Raw genomic sequence first — 17,934 nt, 5'->3', positions numbered from 1 at the left:
ACCGGGGTAGTTCGCTCCATATGTTTACTTCTCTTGGGTGTTTCTTCTCCTTTCCACTATTTTGCAGCCTCTGATTCCGGCAGCTTCAAAGAAGAACAAAATAAACACAAATGCAAACTTCTCTCTTCGCATTAGCGCATCACAACAAGAAGCTGCGAGGGATTCTGACAGAATCTTCTCTGTCTTTATCGCAAGAGATATCAAACAGTCAGACTAGTTCTGAGGCAGCAGTTAGTTAGGCTGATGCCGTTCCAGACAGCTGTCATGGAAACAGATGTCTGTTCGGTTACAAGCTGCAGCTTTGCTCCCGTGGTAACGGCTTTGATTGTGACTCGCTGTGTCTGCTCCGAATGTGGTTTCCATTGAAGTCCCTGCACAAAGAGCCCTCATCGTGTGATTGTTGGATTCATTAGTGGAAATTCCCCTACACTTCCTTCCAGATTTGAGGGCCTGAGTCAGCTGTGACATGGTTTTTGAAGAGAGCAGAGACCAGATGTGCTGTAATGATGGGGTGTGTTTTTTTTGTTGGTGTGTGTGCCTCCTCCTTCCCTTAATCTCCAACAAATTATCACGGTGTCTGATTATCAAACAGCCTTCAGATGAGATCTAAACGTTAGCAGTTGGAACAACCAACTTCCATAAATATTATAAAACGAGCTAATCTACATTCTCCATTATAGGCTTGAGGACAGTTTTCAGCTTCAGATCCCCAAGATAAGACTTTCATTAGACATCTGAGAATCTGCTCAAGAAACCTAAAGCCGCAAAAGGTTACGAGCACTAAATCCTCCTTGTTTTCACCAGGCAAGGACAGTCCGAGTCTCCTGACCTATAACTGTTGTCCGTACATCCCGCTCTGAAGGTCTTGGATCTCAGCGGGAACTCAGAGGAGCCGAGCCCTGCAAGCGAAGGTCAGGACGGACCGCACTGAGGCCCTCGTGTTGAGATTCTCACCTCTGTTTATTTCATAAAAGAGAAGATGCCTCCACTCCTTCTCAGCCTGCTGTGCAGCTTATCTGTATTTAAGACAACACTCAAGGCTTCTGTCTAGACGCAGGCTTAAAGCAGAGAATCGGACAGGACAGTTATAAAGCTTGAGAAAAAATGACGACGCTAAGAGAGAATTTCTGGAACATTGAACATGAACAACAGGCCAGGACTCTCACTGTTTATTGTTAAAGATAAGTTCACTCAAAAATGAAAAATCTGTCATCATATAGCCTACTCACCCTCATGTCATTCCATACCTTTTCCATCCCTGCAGAACACACAAGGTATTTTTTTTTTTTTTTTGATTGATAAACTTGCATGCATTTCATTGTATAGACTCCATGACTGTCAGTCATGCAGATTTGGAACATGGGGATAAGTAAACAATTATGGGCAAAATAGAAATCCTTCTCTGTAAAACAGTTTGATGGAATGGGATGACGCTATCCCCAGGTATCTGGAAAAATACTAAAAACGATTTAATTAGGATAACCATCATGTACTTCAAATAACCCAAGTGAAGAAAGGGAAAGACTCACTAATAACTAAGAGCAAAGCTTGTTTTTTGTAAAGATAAGATCTAGTCCATCAAGTGTTCAGCATGAACTGCAGTGACACCTGCTGTTCGTAGGGAGGCATTTCAGCATTAGTGCATTCTGAAGCAATGACCATTTTTTAACTGAAAACACATTTGTGAAAAGAGCAAAGATAAGGATCAATAATACATTACCATGGCACAATATTAGTCATGTCGGAAGCTAACAGCGGCACGCTCACTACAAATATTCTTTGTCACTTTGTAATGCACCCAAAAAATGTCCTAAGTGCTTGTGGGCAAAAAGAGTTTCTGAGATGGAAAAATAAGTACCAGGAATCAATCTCACGAACATGACAATTTAATTGACAGAACAATCAAAAACAAACATTTTAGATAGGCATCACTCTTCAGAAAATAAGAAAACTAGTTTCAAGTGTTGTTTGCAACATCACAACACTAGCAAACCAAGATCAAAATAAGAAAAAGTGCATTAGCCATCAAGGATAAACAAACTAGAGCCACAGCCTAGGCACCTAAAACATAATGCATCATTATAAAATGAATGTGACAACAGTGTGCTAACATGGGGGCTTTGCTGCTCCTATCCTGGACAGTCTGTCTGCCTCCTCATTGCCTGTGTACCCAGCATGACCTGGTACATGCATCTAGAAATGAGGAATAAGAGAGATATTCACTGAGAGGGAGACATTTTACTGGCTATGCCATGCATTTGTTTTATTGCCAAGCACCGTTGACAACATTGGAAAGCGAGCAGAAGGGTTCTGATGTTTAGTGCTGTAATGTGAAGACACATTCCTAAAAATGTTTGTACCACAGAAATAAGTGATATGCTGCAAACACAATCGTTCCTTCAAAAATGTAATTATAAGATTAAAACAAATAGCAAATAGCCTGCAGGTATCTCTCAACTTCTCAGTTAAAGTTATGGCATAGTCTTCAATAGATGAAAATTAGATTTATTACATATATTGATTTCATGTTGTTGGAGTTGGACTCTGTAACTGAATTTATTATTTTTTTCTTTTATCTGACACTGTTTATCTAACAGCGTCAGAGACTGACACGGAAGAGAAAAAATCGTATTGGATTTCATCAAAAATATCTTAATTTGTGTTCTGAAGATAAACGAAGCTCTTACGGGTTTGGAACGACGTGAGGGTGAGTGATTAATGAACGAATTTGAATTTTTGGGTGAACTAACCCTTTAATCACCTGAGATATCAGCTTTAGCAAAAATTATTCAAAGAGATGCAAGACATCTCTCATTGCATGTTTATCAAAATTGATGGACTGAGAAAGTCTACAGCTGCACATTTACATGCTAAAAGAATGTTTATACAGTAAGGTTGGGACATCATGCTTGAAACGCACAACTTATACACACAGAATAGCAGATGCCATATTGTACAGATAAAACATACCCATACGACCTCAAGGTCAGCATTTAGTTTATCCAGCTTTTGGAAGTCTTCCTTGTTGATTATGACCCCACCACTTTTAAGTCTCCAGCCATTAGACTTCCAGGTCTTTACCCAACTTGTGATGCCTTTGGAAAGTAAAAAAAAAAAAAAATCATTTAACATACACATATATATATTATAACAATAAATACATATAAAATAAAAAAATAAAAAAAATGACCAGACATTTTACCAAGTTTTTGAAAAGAAGAGCAGGGAGTGCATACCATTAATGGTGAACTTGCTGTCCGTGTATAGCACAATCTTTTTAAAATTCATTTCTCTGGCCTGCTCGAGTGCCTTGCATGCAGCCTGTGATTAAATGTTTAATGATACAGTTATCGATAACTGGGTATAAGAAAGAACTCTGTTTTATGAGCACCTTACAATTTTTACCTGTAATTCTGCTCGTTGGTTGGTCTGCCTCCCTGAAAGCCTCTCAGCCACATTACTGAGAGAAGAATTAAAAGTTCAGACAATAAAAAAAAAAGAAAGAAAAATTATATAAAAAAAAAAAAAAAAAAAAACATACATACACACACATAATATATATATATATATATAAATATAAATGTGTGTGTGTATTTACATTTATAAAACTAAAAATATATATTTTGCAGTGAGGCAAGTAAAAATGTTGAACTATAATTATTTGTTGATCACTGGATATGAAAGCATTGCTGTCTGAAGTTGCACTGTTTGTTTTTCCAGAATGCCATTAATCACAGATGACTTACAGTGGATGATCACGACCCCAATATACACCAATTCCTGCACGCGCTCCTCGTTTTCCATTGGCGGAGCAACATCCATCCGTGTACACCACTACAGAATCACCTGAAAAAACCCCCAGCAAAAAGTAGCCCATTTCATTTAACTATGGTAGAACTTACAACGTTAATATTGGTGTACTAATTCTGTTTTGATTTAAATTTAAAATTTCCATTATCTCCAACAAGACTATAGTACACACAATAGTTACCCATATACGTAAATCCATCACTACTGGCTGCAGCTGTCTTTGACAGTGGGACCTCAATGAGTTTCACTCGTTTCGGACCGGAAGGTCCCTCATCTTCAGAGTCCTCATGGGTTCTTTTACTTCCAAGGGGTACAGCCATTGAGGAATCAGGCACGTTTCTAGGAGGGAGGACCTCATAGTCACATCCTTAAATGCAAACAAAAAATAATGGCAATCACTTGCTTTATAGTATAGTTTAGCAGCCTAGCAATACATAGATAAGCATTTATCTGTGTAGTAGTTATGGGGTAAATTGCTGCAATGTATATTTGATATTCTTTATCATTAACAGATTTTATGGCCTCATATTTCATTAGTTATGCCATTTAATAAACTAGTGAAGGCAAAAAACTGTGATTAAATTGGTAACACACCAAAGAAACTGTGACCAACTATAAGAGATAAGACGAAAATGAGTGGGGTAAGCTGTGCCACAACTTAACATAAGTTGTCATATAGGCAAAAATGTATGTATTTAATTAAATAATTAATTATATCTCAGGACATCTGCAATCAACTGGAATTCTATAACAAAGCAATATCCAGTGATACAACATGGCACATATTAGAGGTGAACAGTCTCTTATTATGGGGTACTTGGGGAGGATTTACATTTCAAATAAAAAACTTGAACAAATGAGAAAAGAAGAAAAAAAAAACTATTTACAAATACATCTTTCTAATCTTTCCATAAACTAGCAATAAAAACCATTTAATATTTGGAATATATGAATGAAAGATATATATCCCATCATACTTCCCCTTGTACACCTGAAATATTGATGATGCATCATTATGGCAGATCTTTATAAGGGGTGTATAACATCTTTGATATTACCAATCGGTCTCCCAAAAGATGCAGGTGCTGCAGACTGGCTCCTCACAAAGGCCCAAGCATCCTTTTCAGAGGCAAACTTCTTATAACTTGCATAGGGAAACTTATCCACCTGATGTTTACATTCCTCCCTTTAGGAGAGAAATAATGCGTGGTCATGCAATGCAGTGCAATAAGCGCTCACAAGTACAGAAAATAGTCATATAGCTGCCTGTTCACCATGTTTGGTATACTCCTGGTTTAAATCCTTTCCTCACAGCGTAGAAAAATGCTCCTTTCTTACCCATATCTTCTGCGGCGTTACAGAGAGTCCTGCGTACAACATTGAAAAACCCAGGCAATCTCAACATAGTCTCTGCTCAGAGCAGAGTTAACATTACAATATCCTTTAGTCGTGGCATTTGAAATGACAATAACCATAAAAATAACCTGCCAAAGACTTTCACAAAATGCTTATGGGTCCAACGGTTTTGACTTTCGTTAGCAAAACCTCCACAGAATGTGCACCCACGTTAACAGTCGGCTGACCAAACGCTTTTCAGATTCACAGCTTCTTCTTCTTCTTAAATAATAATATGGGTGGCATAGTGTATTACCGCCACCAACTGAAGTGGAGTGTGGTGGACATGTTGCAAGAAGGAAGGACACAACACTGAGATAATAAAAATAAAATAATAATAATAAAAACAGCAATAGAAACATTGAGTTAAATGGCCTCGGTCTTATTAAAAGTAGGCGTTCAGAGCAATATTATGTAGATGCTACTCGGTCAGAGAGATATTTCATTTTAGTGAGTCGAAACCATACAGCCCGATTTCAAAACATATGACTCTTATGAGCCGATTCTTTTTTGAACCACAAACATACGGCGCAACAGCGCAGCTCAATTCCCAAACGAATGACTCGTATGAACCGGCTCTTTAGAGTGAATCGTAAACACACAGCACACCAGTACGAATGAATGACTCTTATGAACAGACTGTAAAAAATGGCTTATGAACAGCGGATCTTTGTAGTAAATCATGTAGGTTGTTAAATGATTACAAAAAAGGAAATTAAGTCGTACTCGCGAACTTTAAAAAGACTTTTTTTTTCTTTTTTTTATCACCATGGAACTCCATTTGAGAGGAAAACTGTAAAACATGATTAGACATGTGTTTTTAAACTTCCTCATAGATAGCAAGTCAGTTTAAAAAAAAAAAAGCCAGAATCCCTGAAACTATGCATTTATAATATTGTATAATGATGTTCTTCAGTTAAAAAAAGTAACAAAATATTGCAACTATTCCTTTACACAACATGATAAATAAGAAGAACGGGTGCCCTCTGCAGTCGAGGATGATGATTACATTTCCCATCATGCAACACACCAACGCGCTTTTACCGGCCTCTCGCGAGAATACGGTCTCTTCCCAGGCCGTCGTTGAAAGAGGTGAGTCTACTGAATGTGCCCAGCTAAAGGGATATCAAGTTAAAATGTGGAAAATAAGTCATATTTACTTCCATGCATGAGCTTTATATGATGTTTTCACTGAGATGCGTTAGATGCGAGTATATAAGTAAATGGATGGCTATTTTAGAAACAGGAATTTATAATTTTAAGATGTGCTAGCAGACGTGGCTGTACTAGAGTATTATTGCGGCCCATGTGCTGTTATAATATCCCCGAAAATGCCTCTATTAAGTAAAGTACTATATCTCGAAGACTTATATTTGTGATAGAATTAAACTTGTAATGTAAATGTAGTGATTCTGTGCTAGCTAATCAATGCTAACGGCATGCTAAGAACACACTTGTAGTTAGTAGAAATAGTTTTCTTAACGGTAGCCGCCTAGCTGGTGAATTACTTAGAACAGCCGTAGTTAGAATTTTAAATTTGATTAATAATTCGATTAAATGCCGAGACATTTGGGTTAACTTATTAAATTACGGTGTCTTATGAATAGCATGTCTCCTTGCTTACCTGTACAGACGCATCAGATTGTATGTCATCTTTGAAGGGTAGCACTAATGTTAGTTCACTCAATAATTTTGTTCATTTACTCCCCTTCATGTTTTTCCAAACCCATGACTTGCATCTGTGGACCACGAAAGGAGATGTGCGTAATGTTATGACCTGACAGCCTCAGATTCTGTACAGTCATTTTTTTATAAAATGAAAGTAAATTGAGATTGAGGCTGTCAGTTTGCAGCATTCTGCCTAGAATCTTATTGTGTATAACAGTGAAAGTTCAGGTTTGGAACAAAGTGAGGGTTAGTAAATGGCACAATCTTTTTAAGTGAGCTAATCTTACTATACTATGTTGTGTTTATATTCTTACAAGTCTGTTTCTGTGTTTCAGACACAGGCCATGTTCAGTACCAGTGCGAAAATAGTAAAGCCGAATGGCGAAAAGCCAGACGAGTTTGAGTCTGGCATTTCCCAGGTATAATTCAGCAACTGATGACTTTTTTTATTATAAATGTGATATGCATGCATCTGTATCCTCCTCTTCTACCGTTCTTATGATAAACTTCAGTCTGTCTCATGCAGGCTCTTCTTGAGCTGGAGATGAACTCTGACTTGAAGGCTCAGCTGAGGGAGCTCCACATCACTGCTGCTAAGGTAAACACTTGGGTTCATTCATTTTGGATGATTACCATTGCGGTAGTTCAGCTACAGCATTAGTACAATAAATAGCTGAACTGATAATTGACACAACCAACGTGGACATCCTGTGAGATGGCTCTCATGTGGCTCTGTCCGTGTGGCGTAAGGGAGCGCAGCACTTCGGTGCCATGACGTACAGTCCCGTTCCACGACGTTGGATAGCAAGCTTGTCCCCGGCCTCTGGCTGGTGTGGACGGCGTCCTGTATATTCCTACATCTTCCCAGAGCCCTTTGGGCCATTACTGGGGAGGTAAACCATGCAGTGCATATGCCCTCCACTGTAAAAAAGTAGAACTTGGTGAATACTAGGTTCAGTCTTTCATAGATTTATGCATTCTGTGCTTGTTCACACTGTTTATTCTCTCTCTTTCTTGCAGGAAATTGAGGTTGGTGGTAGCAGGAAAGCCATCATCATTTTTGTGCCGGTGCCCCAGCTGAAGTCCTTCCAGAAGATCCAGGTGAGGCTCGTGCGTGAGCTGGAAAAGAAATTCAGCGGCAAGCATGTGGTGTTCATCGCACAGGTAAGACTCGTCCTTTTTAAGCATCTGATTTTTAATGTCGAACAAGTGTTAGGTGTGCTGTCCTTTTGTATTTATTGATGTTGCTGCTAAAACTGTGCTTTAGTGTTTAGTGCAATATTTTTAATTGTCATTTGGGGTGGAATTTTAATGACCTCATTAAATCCAAATTAAACTTGTGGCTTTTAGTCCATGTCTGTTTGTTTGAGGCCATTGTTTATCCTAGTGTGATTCTACACATTGAGATGTAACTTTCAAATGCTCTTAAGATTTAAAAATTGTGCATACCTGTGAAGTTTGCCTGGACAACTAAACATTGTAAATGTCCAATCCAGTGCTCTCCAGAGTAAAAATTAGTTATGCAGGTATGTTCTATTAAAATGAATTTGTCCAAATCAAATGCTCTTTAGATTTAAAATGCTCATCTTCACCTTGTACTGACCTAATAGATATTTTTGAAAGGGTAACAAGCCCTTCTACATCCTGCCAAACATCCTTTTTCAATTGCACAGTGTTGGCACTGGACCAGATAACGCTTGTCAAGTCATTTCATGGGGTCCTTAAACTTTTGACTTAAATGAATCTTAGCCGTAGTGTGATTTTGATAAACCAACGTGGACATCCTGTGAGATGGCTCTCATGTGGCTCTGTCCATGTGGCGTAAGGGAGCGCAGCACTTCGGTGCCATGACGTACAGTCCCGTTCCACGACGTTGGATAGCAAGCTTGTCCCCGGCCTCTGGCTGGTGTGGACGGCGTCCTGTATATTCCTACATCTTCCCAGAGCCCTTTGGGCCGTTACTGGGGAGGTAAACCATGCAGTGTACATGCCATTTAGAGCCACAATAATGTGATGTTGCTTAAGAATTAGCATGTTGACGACCAAATTAATGGTTTTAATCTTGATTGATCTTCTTTTCCAGAGAAGGATCCTGCCTAAACCCACAAGGAAAAGCCGCACAAAAAACAAGCAGAAGCGTCCCAGGAGGTAAATGTCGTCTTGTTGCATTTTGGAAGCTGTGTTTGCGGAGTCAGGGTTAGTAGTGCTTGCTTTCTAAGTGTGAATATGCCTACCGTATCAGAGTTGTGCTGATCGGCCTGTTAGCGTATCGTAAACCGACGTGGACATCCTGTGAGATGGCTCTCATGTGGCTCTGTCCGTGTGGCGTAAGGGAGCGCAGCACTTCGGTGCCATGACGTACAGTCCCGTTCCACGACGTTGGATAGCAAGCTTGTCCCCGGCCTCTGGCTGGTGTGGACGGCGTCCTGTATATTCCTACATCTTCCCAGAGCCCTTTGGGCCGTTACTGGGGAGGTAAACCATGCGGTGTACATTCAAATCTGTTATATTTAGGATGTTTCATGTTTTTAGATGACATGAACCTAATGTTTAGTGGATGAACACTAAACTTGTCCACTTAATCTGTGTCTTCTCCTTTAGCCGAACTCTGACTAATGTGCATGATGCTATCCTTGAGGACCTGGTCTTCCCCAGCGAAATTGTTGGCAAAAGGATTCGCGTGAAACTGGACAGCAGCAGGCTCATCAAGGTCCACCTCGACAAGGCACAGCAAAACAACGTTGAACACAAAGTGAGTACTATTCTTAAATGCAGTGACCCCAACGTGGACATCCTGTGAGATGGCTCTCATGTGGCTCTGTCCGTGTGGCGTAAGGGAGCGCAGCACTTCGGTGCCATGACGTAAAGTCCCGTTCCACGACGTTGGATAGCAAGCTTGTCCCCGGCTTCTGGCTGGTGTGGACGGCGTCCTGTATATTCCTACATCTTCCCAGAGCCCTTTGGGCCATTACTGGGGAGGTAAACCATGCAGTGTACACTATTAATTGTTCAAATTGAGGTTCTATTTTGGGATTTGTGATGAATTATCAAGCAGTCCTAATTTGATTTGTGTGGTGTAATCGTTCTCTGATTGTTTTGACCCTTGACTTTAACTGGAGATGTTTACCTTTTGAAAAACCCCATCAATTAGTATACTTTAGCTTTATTTTCAGCTCTACATTTCAATTTGTAAGTGACTGTCACAATTTCTTAATTAGTCTTTACACTGAATATTAATTTAAAACTAATTTGTGGTTCTTGTTTCAGGTTGAGACCTTCTCTGGTGTCTACAAGAAGCTCACAGGCAAGGATGTGATATTTGAATTCCCGGAGTTCCAACTGTAAAGTGCAGATGACAAAATAAATTTGTTTACTGTCATGTCCCCTGTCTTTTTTCAATTCTTTTACCAAGTCATTGAGTGACTTCTGGTATAAGATGTGGTCTTATGAGTAAGATGTTCATGAAAGCATTGTGGCTGAAAAAGACTGTGTTCTGAAGTGGTAAGGATTGCTATGACTTCACTCTTGTCTGCACATTAGAAATGTTCATCAGATTGCAATGTCACATGTTTTGAGCCTGTTTTTATGGACGCCACAATGATCAGTATCTTTTATAGTGCCCAAACTCATGCCTAGCCTAATCCTGGCTCCCAACAGATATGCATCTAAACCAGTCCATCTGTGGTTATTGGTGGTGACCATTTTGTCAGGAGTTATTCACCGATAGCATGTTGGTCAATTTCCTGTACTAGTATTGGAGAAAAAAAAAACTAAGCATTTGTTAAGATTGAAAGATTTTATCATCAACCTAACAGGTGAACAAGACTATCCTATTTTATAAAATGGTCATGAAGTCAATGTAGGCTAACCTGGGTTCATTTTTCAGTGGGATTGTAGCTATACTATACAAGTAAACTAGGTTCTTTGTTTCACATTATTTGAAAAGATCCTAAATTAAACGAGAATTTTAAAGAACTGTGATTAAAAGTTAAGTACTACAACTGTTCCCGGATTCAAGCTTGTAATGTCCCTCCTTGTGGTCGCCGTGTGTTTGAGACCATACAAAATGTGCATAATCAAGCCATGTCACGTATAATAATTAATAATTTTACAAATGTAATATTTATATTATTAATGCATTCTATCAGTATGTATTAAAATTGAACTGATGGCCTTGGCATTGTTTACGCAATGCTCTCTGGTTAAGCTACAAAGATATATTTAATGTCACAGTAGAAATATCTTATCAATGAAAACTCATTTCAGATATAACTAAGTTGAAGAAAAAAAAATGATAGACAAAGTTAGGGTTTTATTTTAGAAATAAGCCATGTTTCTATGCCATGTTCCACCACATGTATATTCAGATTTATAAAATAATTGTAATAAATACAAAAGTAAAGAAACTAATTATTGTGCAACAGAGGGCGCTGTTTTTCCACAAGGACCACATTACTGACATGGTTGGGAAAGTTCAAAGTTTTAGTAAATAAAATAATTGTAATAAATACAAAAGTAAAGAAACTAATTATTGTGCAACAGAGGGCGCTGTTTTTCCACAAAGACCACATTACTGACATGGTTGGGAAAGTTCAAAGTTTTAGTACGCCAGAAATTCAACATATACACTGCACATTTTTATGTTGACTCGAGTTACTACAGGTGACCTGCGATTGTATTTAAGAATCCATTTTGTACGTTCATAATATTAAACGTGACAGTTGTTGATCAAAAATGATGGACTTCGCTCTGTTATACAGGTTGTTTTGCAGAGGGTAGTTAAATATTATCAGTCAGTCTATTATATCGCAGCGAGTTAGCGCTTATGTACCGTCCTCTTCTTGGGTCCTTGTAATATTAAACAAGAATTGCATTTGAAACTAAAAAGAATTAGCTCAAATCTAATTGGAATTGGAATAAACATGGCAAATCGACCTGTACAGAAGGCGGCCAGCAGTCAGCCACATTTCCTGCAGTTCAACAACCTCGCATGTGAAACAGCTGGAGGAAAGGTGAAAAACAGTGCATTTTAAATATATTAAACAATGCCTATCACTTTATGAGATTTTAAATATGTTCTTTGTTACATTGCATTTGCTAGTAAAGTACTAACGTTGTCATTAAAGGTGATTTTTGCCACAGATGAGTGGTTTGCCCCTGCCAGAAATCTATTGAAGGTAAAGTCATTTTGCTTGTACTCTGGTAATATTCATGTATTCAAACTTTTCTGGAATTATCTGATATTAAAAACGTTGTTCTAAAATGACCTGAAGCGAGACCCTCCAGAATTCATAGCCTCAGCATTTACTGAATATGGGAAATGGATGGATGGCTGGGAATCCCGGAGGAAAAGAATTCCAGGTATTAGTCCATTTTCTCAAATCAAAGTTCACTGTAAAACTGAAATAGGGCTCTGTGTGTTCCTCATTTCTCTTTAGTGAGCGAGTTCAGTTGAACCTGTATGAGTTAGAGCAGAATAGCTGCGGGCTACATCCTTCTATCATCCATCTAGTCTCTCTGAAGATCTGTAAAATGAACTCATGTGAGAAAGATGTACTGCAACACTGAGATGCTTCCTCATCTGATCAGGCTTTCAGGGCATGTTTTCTAATCTCAAAGAGTGCTCCGTCTGTACTTACAACAGATTTGGTGATCTCATGAAAGATGCATGCGTCTCTCATCTTGTGTTAAAGGTCACGACTGGTGCATTGTACAGTTAGGAGTTCCAGGAGTTATTCATGGCTTTGATGTGGACACGTCGTTCTTCACGGGGAACTATGCCCCATACGCCTCCATTCAAGTGGCGTGTCTTGGTAGGTATCTATGGTCGTGGCCTGTAAGTATACGTTAAAGGATAAAGTTTAAGGTTACCTTGATTATATCTAATATATGTCACTTCTAAATCAGATCAGATTCCATTGTTCACTCTTGAAGGAGATCGTACAGGCATGGCAGCTTCCCCAAGCCAGTTTGAAGCTGTGGCAAAGGTGTAAAATATTGTCTAGTGTGCTAGAAGATCATGCATAAAATCTACAGTCTGTGTTTCTGAGGGAACAGCACTCAGTCTGAATTTTTGTTGAACAGCTGAACTCAGACAGCTGGAAGGAGATTGTCCCGATGACAGAGATGAAGCCGGGTTACTCTGAATCATGCCACAACTACCTGAGTGTCACCTATCCACACAGAGTTACCCATATCCGCCTCAACATGTATCCAGGTAATACATGTTCCGCAACATGAATCATTCGATGCAATTTAAAAAAAATGACAAAACAGAGAATGTGATCATTCATAATAATAATAAAAAAAATTGCCTGGGGAGAGATGCTACAACAGAGCAACATCTTAGAGAGCCATTCATTTTGTAAAATGAATACAAATGAAGGCTTGTGATAATAAAATATTAACGTTTTATTTATATACCACCTTAAAACTGGAGAGTATGTTTTTTCCAGATTTTTTTATGTGGTGTTTTATTTACTCATTTATCTTAGCGGATGATTTCTTGCCCAAGGTGCCTACAGGAAAAGATTCTTTCAACGAATTGTTGAAAGAATTGTAGCTCTGTCTGAATTAAAGCTGAAGTTTGTAATAGAGTCACCAAACAGAAAATAAATATATTAGCATTCACCCTGCCACCCTGCCACCCTGCCTGCCATTGCGGTCAAATTGTTAGTCCTGAACTAAACCATACTCTAAAGTGCAACTTTTTTTCAGTAGCCTCGGTTCCGTAAGTATTTTTCCCACAGGGTTTTAAAAAAAGTCTAAATGTAATAAGCTATGAACCAGCTACGAGGTGAAGCACAACATGACAAACTTTGATTGGAAGCATAAAAGTATTTGAAAATCTGACAAAGAGACAAAAGGTACAAGAATGAGGACCTAATGGCTTTAATGAGGGGAAAGAACCCCATAAACCCCAATTATGTGAATTACATAATTGAATGTAAAAAGATGGAGAAATATAAAACAATTTATTTGATGTTGACTCTATATAGAGACAAGATATTTAACGTTTATATATACTTTTATATTCTATTGACTCTTGCTCTCTGTTGGTTGAGCCAATGAGTTTGTGTTGGGCTGGTTGGGATGCTTAAACAAGCAAAGCAATATTTTGCTACAGTGTTCACACTTTTCTGGATTATCAACCCACTCAAAAAAACATTTCAGCTTTCATTTTTTTGTTTGATGTTTGCAGATGGTGGCATTGCAAGGCTGAAAGTTTATGGCATTGGGAAGAAGGACTGGTCCACTGTGCCTGGCCAAGGCCTAGTGGATCTTGTTGCCCTGGTTAATGGAGGCGTATGCGTAGGCTACAGCGATGCCCACTACGGTCACCCACGCAATATGATTGGTGAGTGATTCTTTGGACTCCCAGACAGCACCATAGAGTTGGCCTAGTTCCGGCCCACATCTGGTACACGTGCGAAACTATGTTGCTGTCTGGGCTGACAAGTTGAGAAACATTTTAAAGAGGCATTATGTTTTTTTTTCAGTTGAGCCAAGAGATACATCTAAAATGCAGACCACTTTTACAGACAACAGTCTCTGCTTTCAATCAGTCGTATCATAAAAAAACAATCCATACTTCATTTTTATGAATACTAAACATCACTTCCCAATAAATAAGTTAAGGTCTATTTAATGATTTTTTTGGAGATTTTGAGATCTAGATCAGTACTTTGTGATTGTCTGAATGTGTGCTTCTCCGTAGCCCTAGGGAGAGCTGACAACATGGGTGACGGGTGGGAGACAGCCAGACGCCTGGATCGGCCCAAAATTTTAAGGGTAAAAGCAGTCTAGTCATTTTAGGAAACATCATAGATATCAGTTATACCCCACACAGGTCCCATGTTTTGCTTTCCAGGTGGACGAGAAAGGCATATTGCTGGTACCAGGCTGTGAGTGGGCTATTCTCAGACTAGGACATCCTGGCATCATAAGCAAAATTGAGCTAGACACCAACCATTTTAAAGGTACTAGAAGTATTCAATAGTATTTAAAAAAAAATTTTTTTTAAGTAGGCTAATTCTAATTTTATTGCATTTTCTGTCTTGCGTTTTCCATCTTAAATGACTTTTGTACTTTCTATTCATAAAATAACTCCTGAAAGAAATGTATCACGGTTTCCACAAAAATATTAAGCAGCACAACTGTTTTCAACATTGATAATAGAAATGTTTCTTGATCACCAAATCAGCATATTAGAATGATTTCTGAAGGATCATGTGACACTGAAGACTGGAGTAATGATGCTGAAAATTCAGCTTTGCCATCACACGAATAAATACATTTCAAATATATTAAAATACAAAATAGTTATTTTAAATTGTAATATTATTACTGTTTTGGTTAGCATAAGAGTCTTTATTTTAAAACATTTAAAAATCTTACCGTCCCCAAACTTTTTAAACTTTTTAACTCGAAACTTTTGTCTTAGGGAATTTTCCAGACTCCTGCAAGATCGAGGCCTGCAGTTTGACCCCAGATGAGGAGAACAATTTAATTCTTAACCAGTGGCGCTCTGACAAAAGCCCCAAGTGGAGAATTCTCCTTCCTCCTCAAAAAGTAGGAATTGCCCCAAATTCATTTGCCTTCATCTTCAACTTTATTCCTTTTTGTTCTCTGTAAATGTGATCACAATCTTCCTCATCTAGCTGATGGCACACCACAGGCACTTGTTTTCTGGGGAGTCTGTGGTGCATTGTGGGCCTGTGACTCATGTGCGTCTGGTCATAGCTCCTGACGGAGGGGTCAGCAGACTCAGGCTCTGGGGTCGACCGGTGTCCAACAGCGTGACTCACCCTCAACAAATCTCCAAACTGTGATGCCATCATGCATTTTCAACACACGGCTACGGAAGAATGAAGCTCATGACATAAGCTGTGATTTAAAATATTAACAATATAATTGTGGTAACTACAATACTATATACAAGTATATAGTACTCTATACAAATACTATACTATACATTTACCTAATAGTGGTACAGTAAATCATTGAATTTTATTGTCAATATAAAATGTGACTTGACTGATTTTGTTTGCCTCGTATATTTCCAAATCTGACATTTCAGATACAATACTTATTCTGTCATTTGCCTAGATCTGTTTTAATTTTTAAAGCAAACAAAACAAAGGTGTGAGCAAATGCTGACAGTAAGACAGTCTCAAGTTAACCAACATGATTTGTATGTCCATAGACACATAAGTACTCCACCGCACAGACTGTACAGTAGCATTGGAAATATTCTGGGAATGATCTAATACAAAGTATAATATTTTAACAACTAACATTTTTGTAAACATTTGCTTGCATACCTCAGAAACAGCTCTGGGATATGATAATAATTATTGTTATACTTAAAATAATGAATCTAAAATACTACTACAAATAATTAATATTATTTTAGTATTTTCTATAATGATTTTTAATAGATCTTTTCACTGCTTTCAGCAAAAGTGCTATATTATAAAAGGAATAAAAGTGCATAATTCATTTAAATGCCTCCTTCATCATGCCTGATGTGTCCTTCTTTGATGGGAAGTATTTTTATTTATTTTTTGACATTTTTCCGATACAGGAACATGCAGCAACTGGTCTTTGATTTTAAAAAATATGTTTTGAGTCAAGCTTATCTCTATTCACATGAAAAGTTGTTGACATATTCCTTTGACGTTTCTTCCACTTTGTGCTTATCCCTCGGAACAGTTGGTAAAAAAAAAAACAAGTTGGGATTTTGACATTCAATGACATGTTTCAAACTTTCTGGCATTTACTCTGCACAATTGCACAGATAGCTTCTGCAGATGCAGAGATTTTCCATTGAGCTGTTTCCCCCCCCCAATCATTTTGTCATGTTTCTCCACAGATTAAGGCAGCGGTCCGTAGCAGGACAAATTGTGTCGGCGTAGTTGATAAGGATTCTGCAGGAGTCAAGTGCAATCAGGTCAGGCCTTCTGTGCCCCAGCCATATAAAATACAGTCAGTGGACCTCATTCATGCAGAAGAAATGTCATTGTTCATGCAACCATTCCAATGAAAATTGTTGCATTAAATGTAATGATTTTACAAACTGTTCACATTCTGCTTGTGTTTTATGAATGAGGTCCAATGTGCTGGACACATATACTCATTGAATCAGAGTGAGAAAAGATGCCACTATTTTTTACAAAACAAACTAAATTCATATTAAGATTGCAGCATGGAATGGCAAAACCCCAAATAAGCCGAATTAAAAAACCCAAATATGATTATGCATATAGTTCTGGATGTCCTTGAACAGCTTGAGCATGTGGAGACGTAGACAGCACCAGACATCTCTCATTTCTCTGGAGTCAAACAGGCTGCATTGTGATTAATTACAGTATATTATGCTCACTCATGCAGACACATGAACACACTCACTCACACACACTCGGGGATCTTTGCTGCGGGGGAAGATAAGTGTTTGTTGGGCTGAGCTTAAATGACAGAGGGGGGCTGAACTGCACACTCAGCACTTTGCTTTGAGAAAAGGTCAATGTGAAATATCTGATGTGTCTTTATTAGTATGGAATATTTCAGCTTGGTTTTTCCACGCTGAATATTGTTGAAAAAAATACATATTTGTTTGTGCTCATATGTCGCCATCCCAGATGAGTTTATCATGCTTTCCTCAATTAATTTAAAACAGGTGTCATAGTTCAGGAGACTTGTTCCTGGTTTCACAGACGAGGCTTAAGATAGTCCCAGACTAAAATGCATGTTTGAGCTGTTTTAACTGAAAGCAACTTGCACTGACATATCTTAAACTATGTCAGTGCCATTGTTTTGTCTCAAGTAAACACTAGTAATGTTCATAAATGCAACTTAAATGAATTAATTTAACGTTTAATCTAAGCCTTGTCTGTGAAAGTTCTCAATTGTTTCATTTAACAACTTAGTCTCCAATGTTTCCTCCTAAAATGTCTAGAGAGAGAGAGAAAAAAGTCTCAAATGAGACATGGTATGAATATGGCATAGCTTTGATAATTTAGTGTTGGAAGAATCTGATAAGAAATGTATTAAATTGAATTG

General features: G+C 38.3%; 3 protein-coding genes across 7 annotated transcripts; 2 read left to right on the top strand and 1 right to left on the bottom strand.

Annotated features, from left to right (window-relative positions):
• Positions 1–1,870: 1,870 nt before the first annotated feature.
• Positions 1,871–5,434, bottom strand: rnaseh1 (ribonuclease H1). 3 transcript variants are annotated; one of them, XM_084432578.1, is made up of 9 exons: positions 5,295–5,425; positions 5,085–5,177; positions 4,869–4,996; positions 3,992–4,177; positions 3,747–3,846; positions 3,406–3,460; positions 3,237–3,321; positions 2,971–3,095; positions 1,871–2,193 (listed from the first exon to the last, which is right to left on the bottom strand). In XM_084432578.1, the coding sequence occupies exons 2-9, from the start codon at positions 5,150–5,152 to the stop codon at positions 2,107–2,109; spliced, it is 834 nt and encodes a 277-aa protein (XP_084288704.1). In that variant the 5' UTR covers positions 5,153–5,177; positions 5,295–5,425; the 3' UTR covers positions 1,871–2,106. The 3 variants fall into 3 exon arrangements, with proteins under 3 accessions (XP_084288704.1, XP_084288705.1, XP_084288703.1); XM_084432579.1 differs by having other exon boundaries at positions 5,299–5,420; XM_084432577.1 differs by having other exon boundaries at positions 5,085–5,434.
• Positions 5,435–6,195: 761 nt separating this feature from the next.
• On the top strand, positions 6,196–10,252 carry rps7 (ribosomal protein S7). Of its 2 annotated transcripts, none has more exons than XM_084432575.1 (7): positions 6,196–6,297; positions 7,209–7,292; positions 7,400–7,471; positions 7,894–8,037; positions 8,957–9,021; positions 9,475–9,625; positions 10,141–10,252. In XM_084432575.1, the coding sequence occupies exons 2-7, from the start codon at positions 7,218–7,220 to the stop codon at positions 10,216–10,218; spliced, it is 585 nt and encodes a 194-aa protein (XP_084288701.1). In that variant the 5' UTR covers positions 6,196–6,297; positions 7,209–7,217; the 3' UTR covers positions 10,219–10,252. The 2 variants fall into 2 exon arrangements, with proteins under 2 accessions (XP_084288701.1, XP_084288702.1); XM_084432576.1 differs by having other exon boundaries at positions 6,295–7,119.
• A 1,154-nt stretch (positions 10,253–11,406) lies between these two features.
• On the top strand, positions 11,407–16,933 carry allc (allantoicase). 2 transcript variants are annotated; one of them, XM_084433274.1, is made up of 11 exons: positions 11,407–11,885; positions 12,000–12,050; positions 12,147–12,234; positions 12,567–12,686; positions 12,781–12,860; positions 12,958–13,090; positions 14,075–14,230; positions 14,591–14,664; positions 14,744–14,852; positions 15,317–15,444; positions 15,534–16,390. In XM_084433274.1, exons 1-11 carry the CDS (start codon positions 11,796–11,798, stop codon positions 15,702–15,704), a joined length of 1,200 nt encoding a protein of 399 aa, XP_084289400.1. In that variant the 5' UTR covers positions 11,407–11,795; the 3' UTR covers positions 15,705–16,390. The 2 variants fall into 2 exon arrangements, with proteins under 2 accessions (XP_084289400.1, XP_084289401.1); XM_084433275.1 differs by lacking the exon at positions 15,534–16,390 and adding an exon at positions 16,748–16,933 and having other exon boundaries at positions 11,667–11,885.
• Positions 16,934–17,934: the final 1,001 nt, after the last annotated feature.

Source organism: Rutilus rutilus (genome assembly GCF_951802725.1).
Source record: "Rutilus rutilus genome assembly, chromosome: 15".
Taxonomy (NCBI): domain Eukaryota; kingdom Metazoa; phylum Chordata; class Actinopteri; order Cypriniformes; family Leuciscidae; genus Rutilus; species Rutilus rutilus.
Note: the sequence above shows the minus strand (reverse complement) of the source record. Positions and strands in the feature narration are given on the sequence as shown.

What these genes read in the sequence shown, in the direction of transcription:
- rnaseh1 (XM_084432577.1), bottom strand. Translation starts at nt 5,215, where the DNA reads ATGTTGAGATTGCCTGGGTTTTTCAATGTTGTACGCAGGACTCTCTGT. An exon ending in TGGGGTCGTGATCATCCACT is followed by an intron (nt 3,461 to 3,746) that starts GTAAGTCATCTG and finishes TTCTTCTCTCAG; the next exon opens with TAATGTGGCTGAGAGGCTTT. An exon ending in ACCAACGAGCAGAATTACAG is followed by an intron (nt 3,322 to 3,405) that starts GTAAAAATTGTA and finishes ATTTAATCACAG; the next exon opens with GCTGCATGCAAGGCACTCGA.
- rps7 (XM_084432575.1), top strand. Translation starts at nt 7,218, where the DNA reads ATGTTCAGTACCAGTGCGAAAATAGTAAAGCCGAATGGCGAAAAGCCA. An exon ending in TCCACATCACTGCTGCTAAG is followed by an intron (nt 7,472 to 7,893) that starts GTAAACACTTGG and finishes TCTTTCTTGCAG; the next exon opens with GAAATTGAGGTTGGTGGTAG. An exon ending in AAGCAGAAGCGTCCCAGGAG is followed by an intron (nt 9,022 to 9,474) that starts GTAAATGTCGTC and finishes CTTCTCCTTTAG; the next exon opens with CCGAACTCTGACTAATGTGC.
- allc (XM_084433275.1), top strand. Translation starts at nt 11,796, where the DNA reads ATGGCAAATCGACCTGTACAGAAGGCGGCCAGCAGTCAGCCACATTTC. An exon ending in TCACCCACGCAATATGATTG is followed by an intron (nt 14,231 to 14,590) that starts GTGAGTGATTCT and finishes GCTTCTCCGTAG; the next exon opens with CCCTAGGGAGAGCTGACAAC. An exon ending in ATCGGCCCAAAATTTTAAGG is followed by an intron (nt 14,665 to 14,743) that starts GTAAAAGCAGTC and finishes TTTGCTTTCCAG; the next exon opens with GTGGACGAGAAAGGCATATT.